Source organism: Lipotes vexillifer, unplaced genomic scaffold (assembly GCF_000442215.2).
Source record: "Lipotes vexillifer unplaced genomic scaffold, Lipotes_vexillifer_v1.1 scaffold995, whole genome shotgun sequence".
Classification (NCBI taxonomy): domain Eukaryota; kingdom Metazoa; phylum Chordata; class Mammalia; order Artiodactyla; family Lipotidae; genus Lipotes; species Lipotes vexillifer.
The window spans coordinates 475054-489981 of record NW_006785389.1 but is presented as its reverse complement, the minus strand read 5'-3'; the positions used below and the strand labels follow the sequence as shown (position 1 = coordinate 489981).

At 49.7% G+C, this 14928-nt stretch overlaps 1 protein-coding gene and 1 non-coding gene across 2 annotated transcripts; both read left to right on the top strand.

Annotated features, from left to right (window-relative positions):
- The first annotated feature begins 6336 nt into the window (after positions 1 to 6336).
- LOC103091385 (zinc finger protein 835) lies at positions 6337 to 7880 on the top strand. Its single transcript, XM_082931088.1, is given in 2 exon segments — positions 6337 to 7824; positions 7827 to 7880. Coding segments are annotated over 2 exon segments (1542 nt in total).
- Positions 7881 to 9836: 1956 nt separating this feature from the next.
- On the top strand, positions 9837 to 9908 carry TRNAE-UUC (transfer RNA glutamic acid (anticodon UUC)). Its single transcript has one exon. It is a non-coding gene; the product is annotated as a tRNA-Glu (tRNA).
- The last annotated feature ends 5020 nt before the right edge of the window (positions 9909 to 14928 follow it).

The window sequence follows — 14928 nt, the reverse complement described above, 5'->3', positions numbered from 1 at the left end:
AGCGGTTCTAGGTCATGGTGCAGGGGGGAGGAATCCAGGCAGAGCCCTGTGGCCTGAGTTCCTAGGAAAGGGTACTGAAGCGAATAGGGCCCCCCGGGGATCTGCAGAGGGTCCCTCTTGAGCGCTTAGCAGAACCATGGTCCAAGGCCAGGGAAAGAACTTCCCCAAAGGGTTAAGGACACAGTGTTCAGTACTCACACCAGGCACGCACACGTAGTATCATAAATGCAGACTATTCCAGCATTCTTTTTCTTTTTGGGCGCGCTGCATGGCATGCGGGATCTTAGACCCACCACCAAGGATCAAACCCCGGGGCCCCAGCAGTGAAAGCGCTGAGTCCTAACCACTGGACGGCCAGGAAATTCCCTCTTCCAGCTTTAAAAGATATAAAGCACAGCAGCGATTCCCTCGCACATTCAGGAAGTGTTCTTAGCATGGCCCACAAGAACCTGAATTACCCGGCCTACACTTCAGCCTCATCTCTGGGCCCTGCCTCTGTCTCAGTTTATTGCCAATAAACTGCTATGTAACAAATCGACCCTCCACTCAGTGGCTTGCTCCTGGCTTACTCCTGTTGAAGCCTGGAACCACTGTATGAGAAGTTCTACTACTCTGGGTCCACTATGCTGTGAGGAGGCCCAAGCGAGCCACATGGAGGTGTCTGGCCAGTCCCAACACCCACTGCACGGAGAAGAGCCAGGCCCCAGATGTATGGACCAAACAGCCAACTCAGCCATCGCTGGCTCCCTGGCCACCCCGATAAAGTCCCACTGTGGGGCAGAGATGGATCCCTCCCTCTGTGCCCTGCTTGAATTGCTACTAATAGAACGTTTTTTCCTAATAACCACAGAATAATGAAATGAGCACAATAAAATGTTTTTCTTCATAATTCTTCCACATCATATACTTGAATAGAAAGGTCCTTTCCTGTATTTGAGTAATCCCTGCCTTTTTTTTAAAAGGGGGGATAAAAAAGCTTTTTAGTAAAAAAAAAAAAACCAAAAACCTTCAGCCTTCTGAGCTCCCTACATGGTTTATGAGGAAAGTGTAAGAGGCGTTTTTAATTTTTATTTTTTATAATTAATTAATTAATTAATTTTTGGCTGCGCTGGGTCTTCGTTGCTGTGCGCGGGCTTTCTCTAGTTGTGGTGAGTGGGGACTGCTCTTCATTGCGGTGCGTGGGCTTCATTGCGGTGGCTTCTCTTGTTGCGGAGCCCGGGCTCTAGGCGCGTGGGCTTCAGTAGTTATGGCACGTGGGCTCAGTAGTTGTGGCTCACAGGCTCTAGAGCACAGGCTCAGTAGTTGTGACGCATGGGCTTAGTTGCTCCACGGCATGTGGGATCTTCCCAGACCAGGGCTTGAACCTGTGTCCTCTGCAGTGGAAGGCAGATTCTTAACCACTGCGCCACCAGGGAAGTTCCCTGATGTTTTTTAACTATTCAAATGTAAAACTAAACCAGAAAAAAATTTTAAAACCTTGGTGGCTTAAAACAAAAATCCTTTTTTCTCATGCTTACAGGTCTGTGGATTGGCTGGGAGGCTCTGCTCCATGAGTCCCAGGCTTGGAGGGGCAGTGGGCATGTTCTTACCATGCAAGGCCAGAAGCTTCCAGAAGGATGAGAGGAAAGCCACAATGCCTCTGGACATCTACACATAAAACAAAAACTTGAAAGGTAAAGAAAGCATGTTTCCAGTGGAGTGAGGGAAGGGGGGAGGGGTAAAATAGGGGTATAGGATTGAGGTACAAATTACTATGTATAAAATAAATAAGCTACAAAGACATATTGTACAACATAGGGAATATAACCAGTATTTTATAATAACTATAAATGGTGTATAACCTTTAAAAATTTGAATCATTATGCTGTACACCTGAAACTCATATAATATTGTACATCAACTATACCTCAATTAAAAACAATAAAAAGCCGGTGTCATGGTTTAACGGGCAGCCTTGGGAGTATATAAAATAATATGTTATCTCACAATCTGTAGCATGTTGATTCTGGTGACATACATATGTCTTCCCATTGTATATTCACACATTTCTCTGCTTTCCCAACTGTCTAAAAATGAGCTTGTGCCCATTTCTCTAATGGCCGAAGGAATGATTTATGAAGGCTAATCCTATGAAGGGAATAATTTAGGAAGCCTAACTCTACGGAGAAGCGCTTTACAAAAACAGCAGGCCAGGGCTTCCCTGAAGGCGCAGTGGTTGAGAGTCCGCCTGCTGATGCAGGGGACACGGGTTCGTGCCCCGGTCCGGGAGGATCCCGCATGCCGCGGAGCGGCTGGGCCCGTGAGCCATGGCCGCTGAGCCTGCGCGTCCGGAGCCTGTGCTCCGCAACGGGAGAGGCCACAGCAGTGAGAGGCCCGCGTACCGAAAACAAACAAACAAACAAAAAAAACCCAGCAGGCCAATAGTGACTTTTATGTCGAGTTCTGTACTATAATCGTTTGCCCATGTCAATGGATTTGTCACCTTTTTCGCTCTGCTCTAGAATTACATCATATCTCTGAGACAAATGATTTCCATGGCTTAAGGATGAACTGTGGGTTGCAAACTCCAGCTCAAGCCCTTTCTGTGCTTTGTGGCCTGGGGTGACTCATTTAGCCTCTCTGATCCTAAGGGTCTTTTTAACCCTCACCTGTGGACTCCGCCCCCTCCTTGAGGAAGAAGAGTCCCGCCCCCATATTACTGGCGTTACTGGCCCCGCCCACCAGGGCGCCCAGGTCGTGGTGAGCGGAGCTCGGGTAGACACGCCCAAGCCCCGCCCCCAGCCGCCCTCCTGAAATTCGTCATCCCACTGTGTGCAGTCGCACGTCCTTCTGGGACTTGTAGTTTCCATGACACCGGCGCTGCGGGCCGAGTCACTGTGCAGGAGCAGCGCGGCACCTTCTGGGAGTTGTAGTTCTTGAGGGACCCGAGCGAGCCGCAACTCTCCCAGTGCGCACGCGCAATCCGGGCCGGCCTGGCGCTTGGGCTAGTTTGTGGTGGCTGCTACATTGACCTGTGTGGCCCGCACGTCCTCGCCACCGCGGGACGAGGGGTCACCGGGGCTCCGCGTGGGCCGGATAGGCCAGAGACCGTGGAGAAACTGACCCAAACCCGCCAGGTTCAGCGGGAGCCGCCCAAGGCCTATCAGAGATGGTCCCGGAGGCGAGGGCGCCGCGGTGCGCATGCGCGATTGCATGTACGCGTGTCCCCTGTGTGTCTGTGTGTGACGGTGTGATCCCGACTCCAGCGGCGTGTTCCTGTGCGTGTGAGGCCTGCCCTGCGTGCCACTCCAGAACTTTGTGCCGATGTGGGCGTGTAGCTGTGTGTGTCACTGTGCGTGTAGGCCCGCCTGTCCCATCTGTGCATGAGACTTCACATGTGAGTCCGCCCCGTGTCACCACATGTTGGCACGTGCCTGACCCTAGCGGCCTGTGCCTGTGAATTTGAGCATTTGGGGGCCTCTGCCTATCTGTGACTTTGGGCATGTGTGGAACTTGTTCTGTTAGGTGGGTGTGAGGTGTATAATTCCGCAATTCCTGGCTGTGCAACTGCGTAGGGTGGCTGGGTGGGTGTGCCTGCCAGCATGGAGCTGGATGGTCAGGGTGTGCCTGAGTGGAGGGCTGTGCAAAGGATATTGATGAGAGACACTGCAAGGGTGGGGGTGCTGCGTGTGTGTGTGTGTGTGTGTGTGTGTGTGTGTTTGCGCGTGGGGGAGACCCTGCAAACCTGCGGCTCTGGACATGTGTGGAGCTCTGCCCACCGCATGACTCTGTGTGTGACTAGGGGTGCCACTGTGGGTGGTGACCCAGGCCAGGCCTGCCCGTTGAGCAGGGCAGCGTGTGTGACTTTGTTGTGTGTGTACCCATGTGTGCATGGGCAGGCGTGACCGCAGACGCGCTTGGAGTTGTGTGGGTGTGTGAGACTGCCTGCCTCCTTGTGTATGGGAAGGACTGTGCCACAGCATATGGGTGACTGTGCAAGGGCACCTGAGGGCCAAGGCAGGGGGTGGTATAACTGCCCCCCACCGTGTGGTTGCATGCAACTCCATGTGTGTGTCTGTGTGTGATGTGACATGTGTCTGCCTCTGAGCATGTCTCTGTCTCCCTTTTGGTTGCTTGCTTGTGCACCTGACTGGCCCAGGTGTACCCCACCCTGAATCCACTTACCTTCCCCACGTGCACACAGAGGAAACACCCTGAGTTCTTGCTTCATCCACCCACCTGCGCCTGCCCCAGCATCTTCCTTCAGGGGTCCCTGTTTCTTTTTCTCACAGATGCTGACTGGACCCACTGAGGCATGTGTGGCCACAGCAGGGGCCACAGCCTGAGTGACATGGACAGGACCCGATGCTCCCAAACCCACGAGGTGGGTACCACTGCCTGCTCTGGGGACCCAGTCAGGCCCCACTCAAGCCTGAGGGCTGCCTGTGGGGGTGGCACCAGAACTGGGACTGGCCCCATTCGGCTCCCACCAGCAAAGTTCTCACCTCTGCACAAAGACCCTGCATTGTCTGGCCCTCACCCTGCCATATCTAATCTCCCCTGCTCTCCGCCTAGGTCACTCTTCTCCAGCGCCCACCACCCCTGCCCAACCCCTTAACAGTTCCTCCATCACCTCCATCATGGTCCTGCCTTAGGACCTTTGCACTTGCTGGGCTCACGGCCCAGAGTGCTCACTCCATAACTTCCTCCAAGTCTTGGCTCATTGAGCCCTGCACTGGGGGACAGGCATTCCAGGTAGGTGGAACGGCCAGTGCAAAGGTCCTGTGGCAGGAGCATGCCTGGAGTGTTTGTGGAACAGGGAGGAGGCCTCTGGCTGGAGCAGGGCAAGCCCAGAGCAGGTGAGGGTGTTGTAGAGGCTGAGGTCAGGGAGATGCTGTGCAGGCCATGGAGAGGAGTGTGGCATTTATGGAGCCATTAGTGATTTTTAAAAAAGTATTTATTTATTCGGCTGCGCAGGGTCTTAGTTGCGACGTGCGGGATCTTTAGTTGCGGCATGTGGGATCTTAGTTCCCCAACCAGGGATTGAATCCGGGCCTCCTGCATTGGAATCTTGGTGTCTTAACCACTGGACCACCAGGGAAGTCCTGCCATTAGTGATTTTAATTGGGAGAGAGAGGAAGAGGAAAAGCTCTGGAGCTGGGCAGCCCAGGTGTGGGTCCTGGTATTGCCACTTCTGGGAGCCTCACTGAGGAATAAAAGCTTAAAGGGTGCTGGGCACATAGGTCTGTGTTCAACAGGTGCTGGTTATTTTGGCCACTATAAAATACACCCGAGTTGGCTTCAGAGTGGCCAGGACCAGTGCCTCTTAGATGTTCCTGTGCACACAAACCACCTGGGGCTCTTATCAGAAGGCAGATTCCAAGTTACCAGGCCTGGGGAGGGGCCTGAGCTCTGCACTTGTCCTGGGCAATGCTGATGCTGCTGGACCTTGGGCTAGGGTGGAGCGGTGTTGATTTCAGAGTGGAAATCAGGATCTCTGTGTTGACGGCTGTCATGCTCTGTGTGCTAGTTAAGATGAAATGTCTCCTCCTGGTCCGGACATGTGGCCCACCCGCCTGTGAAAACTTTCACTGGCTTCCTGTACCTGCTGTGCATGTTCTGTGTGCCACACACACCTGCTCGTTGCCACCTGTAGCTCGTCTTTGCTGGGGTTGGGGTGGGGAGCACCAGAGGGATGAGGGGAGCTCAGAGCCTTTTGAGGGAGGCTCAGGCTCAGTCTGTGACTGTGACTTTGCACACAGCAGGGAGCAAGCTGGAAGCTGGTTGCTGCTGGTGGGAGACAGACACAGGGCCTTCTGGACCCACGTGAGCAGGGTCTTTCAGGGAGGGGTGTGCTGCTGGTGATAGCAGGAGAAACTCATCACCCCTAGGATGGCCCCCACTTGGCCCACCCACCCCAGGGGGCTGAACCCAAAGCAGGTCACTGACTGCTATCCACACATGTACATAGTCACAGGCACCAGGGATTAGGACTTCAGTACATCTTTTGCACGGATGCAATTGAACCCATAACAGCAGGGTTTAGAAACATTTTTGGTTGTCATACCTGGGGCCATCCAGTGAGTAGAGGCCAGGAATGCTGCTCAACATCCTACAATGCACAGGATGGTCCCACAACAAAGCATGATGTGACCCAGACTGTCAGTAGACAGACCCTGCACTGATCCTTTTCCAGCCCGGGACAGGTGACAAACCTGTTTGGTTTTTTGTTGTCATTCTTTTTTTCTTTCTTTCCTTCTTTCCTCCTCTTCCTTCCCTCCCTTCCCTCCCTCCCTCTCTTTCTTTCTCATCCAGTAATGAAGATGTGAAATCGAGGCAGCAGCTCGCAAAGCCGGGATGGAAGGACTCTTGATGGTTGCCGTCCAGCAAGACTCTGAGTTGGAAGAAATCCCGAAACACGAAGGTCATTTCAGGGATGGCCGGGAGAACCAGGAAAGTTGTTTGAAGCAGGAGGTCCACGAGGAAGACCCCACTGAGGACTGCATCCCAGAGCATGATGAATGCACCAGAACCCCCAGGACCAGATCGAGCCCTGCAACTACCCAGGCTGACTGCAGGCCCCAGAGGCGCAGTGCACCAAGAAAGAACCCAAACCAGAAGAACACAGACGCCAGCGCAGAGGAGGAGGAACGAGGTGGTGGCACCAGAAAGCCGTGGAAGTGTCAGGACTGTGGAAAGGCCTTCAGCTACTGCTCGGCCTTCACCCTGCACCAAAGAACCCACACAGGGGAGAAGCCGTTCTCCTGCCCCGACTGCAGCAAGGCCTTTAGCCAGAGCGTGCACCTGATGCTGCACCGGCGGACACACACGGGCGAGAGGCCCTACACATGCGGTGAGTGTGGCAAGGCCTTCAGCCAGGGCTCCTACCTGGCGGCGCACCAGCGCACACACACGGGCCAGCGGCCACACAGCTGTGCAGACTGTGGCAAGGCTTTCGTGCGCCCCACGCACCTGGCACAGCACCGGCGTGTGCACACAGGCGAACGGCCCTTCGCGTGTGGCCAGTGTGCCAAGGCCTTTCGCAACCGCTCCTCCCTGCTGGAGCACCAGCGCATCCACACGGGCGAGAAGCCATTCGTGTGTGCACAGTGCGACAAGGCCTTCCGCTTCTCCTCGGCGCTCATCCGCCACCAGCGCACGCACACTGCAGAGCGGCCCTACACCTGTGGCCAGTGTGCCAAGGCCTTCACACAGATCACGCACCTGGCACAGCACCGTCGCGTGCACACGGGTGAGAAGCCCTACACATGCCCCAAGTGCGGTGCACCCTTCAGCCAGAGCGCCTCGCTGGCCGAGCACCGGCGCATCCACACAGGCGAGAAGCCGTACACGTGCACGCAGTGCGGCAAGGCCTTCACGCAGGTGTCGCACCTGAGCCAGCACCGGCGCATGCACACTGGCGAGCGGCCCTACGCCTGCCAGGACTGTGGCCGCGCCTTCAGCAACCGCTCGCACCTGGTGCAGCACCACCTCGTGCACACGGGGGTGCGGCCCTACAAGTGCCTGGAGTGCGGCGCCACCTTCAGCCACGTGTCCTCCCTAATTGAGCACCAGAAGGTCCACACCGGAGAGAAGCCCTACCGGTGCAGGGACTGCGGCCGTGCCTTCAGCCAGGGCTCGTCGCTGACACTGCACCGGCGCACGCACACCGGCGAGCGACCCTACGCGTGCCCTGAGTGCGGCAAGGCCTTCAGCAACCGCTCCTACCTGATCCAGCACCATATCGTGCACACCGGGGAGAAGCCGTACGAGTGCAGCGGCTGCGGCAAGGCCTTCGGCTTCTCCTCTGCCCTCATTCGCCACCAGAGGACACACGCTGACGAGAAGGTGGGGGACACCTTTGCCCAGCTGCCACACCTGACTCAACACCTGAGCTCTGACTGGGAGGAGGAGCCTGTTGACCGTGGTGGTCCTGCAGAAACCGTGGTGGACCAGCCCAAGAATGAGGGCTGGGGGCTGCCAGGGCCTCCTATAGGCAGGCACCCTGCTGAGCCTTTTATACCTCGTGCTTGGGCTCTCAGCACTAGCGGGTAGATACCCTACCATCCCCATGTTGCCAATGAGGAAACCAAGGCTCTGGGAGGCTCCGTGGGGTGCCCAAGATCACACAGGAAGGATGTCACAGGGTCAGGACTGGACCTCGCATCTACCAGACTCACCTCCACCACCTCCCTGGTTCAAAATTCTAATTGTGACCCATGAAAGTAGACCCGAAGATATATCTGTGGGTCTCTGGTCGGCCTTTTGATTGTTCATTTTATGACTGAGTAGACATTTGGTCCACACATTTAAATAAATAAAAGGTTCAGTTCCTTTGGTGCAGTTGGCATGGTAACAGGGAGCAGGGTCTTAAGAATAAATGTGGGGACTTCCTGGTGGTGCAGTGGTTAAGAATCCGCCTGCCAATGTAGGGGACGTGGGTTCGAGACCTGGTCCAGGAAGACCCCACATGCCGCAGAGCAACTAAGCCCATGCACCACAGCTACTGAGCCTGCGCTCTAGAGCCCGTGAGCCACAACTACTGAAGCCTGTGCACCTAGAGCCCGTGCTCTGCAACAAGAGAAGCCACCCCAATGAGAAGCCCACGCACCACAACGAAGAGTAGCCCCTGCTCGCTGCAAGTAGAGAAAGCCCGCATGCAGCAATGAAGACCCCATGCAGCCATAAGTAAATAAATAAATAAATTTATAAAAGAATAAATGTGGATCCCTAGGACTGAAACAGTGCTTCCAAAATTAGAGAAAAATGAGCAGAGAACTCCAGGGCAGGGAAAGTTGTTTTAGAAGGAAGCACCTCTCCCCTGACAGACCTGTGGAGGGTGATTTTTAGAGTGGACCCCAGTCTTTTTTTCAGTATGAGGAAACACCTCCCCTTTCCAGATGTTTTCCCCCAACTCAAAGTCCTGACTTCCATGGTTGTCTCTGTTAGCTCTTGCCAAGTAACAAATCGCCCAGAATGTCCATTTAGTGTTTCCCATGCAGGGTGGTTCTGGAGGTCTGGACCAGTTTCATTCGATGTTGGGAAGGGGAGGGGCCACCATACCAGCCTCTTTCTCGGACCTCTGGGAGTGTGGGAGCGCATAAGCACCAGCGATTGGCCACAGAGTGGAGGTGGGACTGAAATCAGAGCTGATCCTCAGCGGCTATCCACACCTTGGATTTACATTACTGCCACCACCTTTGTAAACTCAGTGCCTGCAGGACAGCCAAGTGGACTGCAGGTGTTCCCACAGTTGGGATAGTCTGGCATTAGCAGCTGTTTGGCTGGCCTGGAGTCTGGGCTGCTTCCGCTGCAGTCCCGATACCTGACTTTAGTGGATCAGTGCCTACAAATCTGTGCTTGTAGTTTTGTGAACACAGCGCCTGACGGACATCTGGGCTGATTTCTTGCCTTCCCGCAGTGGAGGCAGGGACGAGGGCAGTGCCAACAACAATGTACTTTGTGAGCCCACACGACAGGTGACAAGTGACACCACAGCGTGCTGCCTGATGGGCAGCTCCAATTGAGGAATACTCACTGACTCCTCTCCCATCCCACCCCCCTCACACCACAGCTTAGAAATGGGTCTGGGGGCCTCTACTCCAACAACTAGGGAGCATGCCCTTACCCCAACAGGGCAGTGAAAACCAGAGAGCAAAGAGGAGGCCCCACTCACTATCCAGGGCAGGCTCTGGTCACCGCAACATCAGTCACACCCCCTATCAAGCAGACAATGGCCAGCACACACTGAGGAAAGACGCAGCAGGCATCCATACTAAAAACAGCCCTTGCACCAAAAGTACTAAAACCACGCAGGCTACACAAGGACATTCCATATAAAAATAGCCCTTGGGAGTTCCCTGGTGGTCTAGTGGTTAGGATTTGGTGCTTTCATTGCCATGGCCCAGGTTCAGTCCCTGGTCAGGGAACTGAGATCCCACAAGACATGCAGCATGTTTAGCCAACATAAAAAAAAAAAAAAAAGCCCTCTAAGACCACAGTAGATAACTGTTCCTCCTAAACCCATAGGGTAAGAGAAATATAAGTAAAATGAAGAAGCAGAGGCATCACTCCAGATTAAAAGATGAAGAGAATTCCCCTGAAAGAACAAACAATGAAACAGACCTCCTCAGTCTAATAGACACTGAATTTAAAAAAGGAGATAATGAAAATACTGAAGGAATTAAGAAGAGCTATTGATAGAAATGCAGATTACTGTAAAAAGAAACTAGAAGCTATAAAAGGAACCAAGAAAAATTTTAAAATTCATTTGGTGAGATGAAAGCTGAGCTAAAGACAATAAATAGCAGATTGAATATGGAAAAGAATGAATAAGTGATCTGGAAGATAGAATAATGGAAATCTCCGAATCAGAACAGCAGACAGAAAGCCAAATAAAGAAAAAAAAGAAGAAAGCAATGTAAGAGACCAGTGGGATAATATAAAGCATGCCAATATATGCAAAATAGGGATACCAGAAGGAGAAGAAAGAAAAAAGGGGATTGAAAATGTATTTGAAGAAATTATGGCTGAAAATTTCCCAAACCTAAAGAAGGAAACAGATATCCAGGTACAGGAAGCACAGAGGGTCCCAAACAAGATGAACCCAAACAGACCTACACCAAGACATATCATAATTAAAATGGCAAAAGTTAAAGAGGGGATTCTAAAGGCAGCAAAAGAAAAACAAAGTTAATTACAAGGGAACCCCCATAAGGCTATCAGGTAATTTCTCTACAGAAACATTGCAGGTTAGAAGGGAGTGGCAAGATACATTCAAAGTCCTGAAAGGGAAAAATCTGCAACCTAGGATACTCTACCCAGCAAGATTATTTAGAAGAAGAATAGAATAGAAGAAGAGAGAAAGCATTTCTCAGATAAGCAAAAAGTAAAAGAATACAACAATAGTAAAACCTAGCCCAAAGGAAATATTGAAAGGCCTTCTCTAAATAGAAAAGCAGCAAGACTCTATAGGAAAGAGAAAATCACAACTGGAAAGTAAATCACTTAAATAAGCCAGTGCACAGATTTTTTGAAAATCAAAAAAAAATTTCTGCAAAATTTTCTGTGAAAGTGCTGATAACCACAGTGAATGGCAGAACATGCAGATGTAAAAGAGGACATCAAAATCATACAATGTGGGGAAGGAGAGTAAGAAAATGTAGTGGGTTTTTTTTTTTCAGAATGTGTTTCAGCTTACATGACTACCAGTCCAAGCAAGTAGATATAGGAAGAGGTTAACATACTTGAAAAACAGGGTAACCACAAATCAAAAAACATACAATAGATTCACGAAAACCAAAAAGAAGAGAACACAAGCATAATACAAAAGAAAATCATCAAACCACAAAAGGAAAAACAAAAAGAAAGGAACAAGAAGAAATACAAAATCAATGGGAAAACAAGGTTTAAAATGGCAATAAGTACATATCTATCAACAATTACCTTAAATGACAATGGACTAAATGCTCCAATAAAAAGACATAGAGTGGCAGGTTGGATTTAAAAAAAACCAAAAAAGCCTACAATATACTGCCTACAAGAGACCCACTTTGGGGCAAAGGACACACATAGATTGAAAGTGAGGGGATGGAAAAAGATATTTCATGCAAATGGAAATGACAAGAAAGCAGGGGTCACAATACTCATATCAAACAAAACAGAGGCTATAAACAGGAAAGATAAAGAAGGACACTATATAACAATAAAAGAAGAGGGTATTACACTCGTCAACATATATGCACCAATATAGGAGCACCCAAATGCATGAAATAAATACTAACAGACATAAAGGGGGAAATCAATGGGACTACAACACCCCACTCACATCAATGGACAGATCTTCCAGACAGAAAATCAATAAGGCAGCAGAGATCCTAAATGATACAATAGAACAGTTATACTTAATTGGTATTTTCAGGACATTACATCAAAAAAACCCCAGAATACACATTCTTTTCAAGTGCACATGGAAAATTCTCTAAGATTGGTTACATACTAGGGCATAAAACAAGCCTCAACAAATTTAAGAGTATAGAAATTATTTCAAGCATCTTTTCTGACCACAAGAGCATGAAACTAGAAATCAACCACAGGAAATAAATGAGAAAAACAACAATTACATGGAGAATAAACAACATGCTACTAAAAAACCAATGGGTCAAGGAGGAAATTAAAAAATACCTTGAGACAAATGACAATGAAAACACAATCATACAAAATCTATGGGAAGCAGCAAAAGCAGTTCTTAGAGGGAAGTTCATAGTGATACAGGCCTTCTTCAAGAAATAGGAAAAATCTCAAACAAACTAACCTACCACCTAAAAGAATTAGAAAAAGAAGAATAAACAAAATCTAAAGTCAGCAGAGGAATGAAATAATAAAGATCAGAGAGGAAATAAATAAAATAGAGATCTTTAAAAGCAATAGAAAAAAATCAATAAAACAAAGAGCTGGTTCTTTGAAAGGGTAAAAAAATTGACAAACCTTTGGCCAGGCTCACCAAGAAGAAAAGAGAGAGGACCCAAATAAACAAAATAAGAAATGAAAGAGGAGAAATAGCAACTGATACCACAGAAATGCAATAAAAAAAAGAGAATATTATGAACAATTATATGCCAACAAATTGGACAACCTAGAAGAAATGGACAAGTTTTTAGAAACATACAGTGCACCAAAACTGAATTAAAAAGAAATAGATAATTTGAACAGACCAATCACTAGAAATAAAATAGAATCTGTAATTTAAAAAAAAAAGACTTCCTACAAACAAAAGTCCAGGACCAGATGGCTTCACAGGTGAATTCTACCAAACATACAGAGAACTTATATACTAATCCTTCTCAAACTCTTCCAAAAGATTGAAGAGGAGGGAACACTCCCAAAGACATTCTATGAAGCCAGCATCACCCGGATACCAAAACCAGACAAAGACACCACCAAAAATTACACCACCAAAAATTACAGTCCAATATCTTTGATGAATGTAGATGGGGAAATTCTCAACAAAATATTAGCAAACTGAATCCAACAACACATAAAAAAGGTTGTACACCACAACCAAGTTGGATTCATCCCAGGGTCACAAGGATGGTTCAACATACACAAATCAATCAATGTAATACACCACATCAACAAAAGAAAAGAAAAAAACCACATGATCATCTCAACAGATGCAGAAAAGGTATTTGATAAAATTCAACATCCAGTCATGATAAAAAGTTATGAAAGTGGATATAGAGGGTACATATCTCAACATAATAAAAGCTGTTTATGACAAACCCACAGGCAAGATAATACTCAATGATGAAAAGCTGAAAGCCTTCCTACTAAAATCTGGAATTTAACACAACATTGTAAATCAAGTATACTTCAATAAAATAAATTAAAAAAAAAAACAACTCTGAACGACTCTGATAAGACCAGCCCTAAACATGTAAATGAATAAAAGCATCAGCTAACTCAGATAATGATGAACATTATTAAGGGGATTTAAAACGGTATAGGGAGGGCTTCCCTGGTGGCACAGTGGTTGAGAGTCTGCCTGCCGATGCAGGCGACACGGGTTCTTGCCCCGGTCCGGGAAGATCCCACATGCCGCGGAGCAGCTGGGTCCGTGAGCCATGGCTGCTGAGCCTGTGCGTCCGGAGTTTTGCTCTGCAATGGGAGAGAGGCCACAGCAGTGAGAGGCCTGCGTACAGCAAAAAAAAAAAAAAAAAAAAAAGGTATGGGGAAGTCATTCTGCATTTTACATGAGTTAATTTGAATTTTATGCTATCTAAGATAGCCTGTTTGTGGCCTGTCAAACATGCATTGTACATCTGCTTTAATTATTGAAGAAAAGGGCACACTGACCAGAAGTAAAGAATGTGTTAAAAAGAAAGGTTAAATGCCTCCCTTCCTGGGATGCCAATGCTGGTCCTCCTTCAATAAGACTCCCTTCCCAGGTGCCAAGGCCGTACTGACTCTCTGTATACTCGCTGTATACGCACTGGTCTGTTTTTGTTTAGTTTGGTTTTGGTTTTGAAACCTTGAAGAAATGTACCTCTGACTTATTTAATGTTCTTTGCTCTGACAGTATATAACACTGTGCTGCAAACCATGCTTCTCTGGAGAAATTTCTCAGAAAAATCTGGGAGGCTGTCTTCTGGACTATAGTCCTCAGTTTGGTGCAAATAAAACTCTTTTCTATTTTTATTATATATTTATTGATTATTTTCATTGACAAGGGGTTGGTGGCATTTGCGGGGCTGCGCAGATCTCTCCCAGGGGATGAGAGGCTAATAACAAAAAGGAGCCAGCCCAGGGGAAAGTTTGGGGGAAGACTGCCCATTTCTGCTGGTCCCTGAAGCCTGGCATTTGGAGGATGGGTGTGGGAGGTGGGGGAGGCCTCTGTATCAGCAGAGGGGACCCACCTGAGGTGAAAGGTGGGATGCAGACCGGACACACGAAGACACGCTGTGCTCACACACACCCCATCACAATCACATTCTGGACCCTGCCCTTCCCCCACCGCACATCCCCCAGTTCTGTTGGCTGACAACCGGGAGAAACGAACTCCAAGGACCACACCAGCTGCCCCGCCCAGAGACATCATCAACGTCCCCCGCGGCCCCGCCCCTCGCCAGAAGCCCCGCCCCGGCTTGCAACTGCTCCTGCGCGCTCCAAGCCGGGAGCGACTCCCAGAAGCCCTTGGGGCGCTGTCCTGTCTAGCGGCGTAGCCTGTACTTCCGGCCAGACTCGGTTACTATGTGGACAACCACCTGGGCAGCCGCGGTCCGGAAGGGCCAGGAGCCGCTGACTTGGGGCCGAGTCGACGGACGCTGTGTAGGCCCAGACGGGCCCTCTCCTCCCCGCCCTCTCTCCTCTTGGCGCCGCCGGGACGCCGGCCGGGACTCCGTTTCCCAGAGGGCGCCGCGGCTGACGGACGCGCCCACTTCCGGCGGCGGC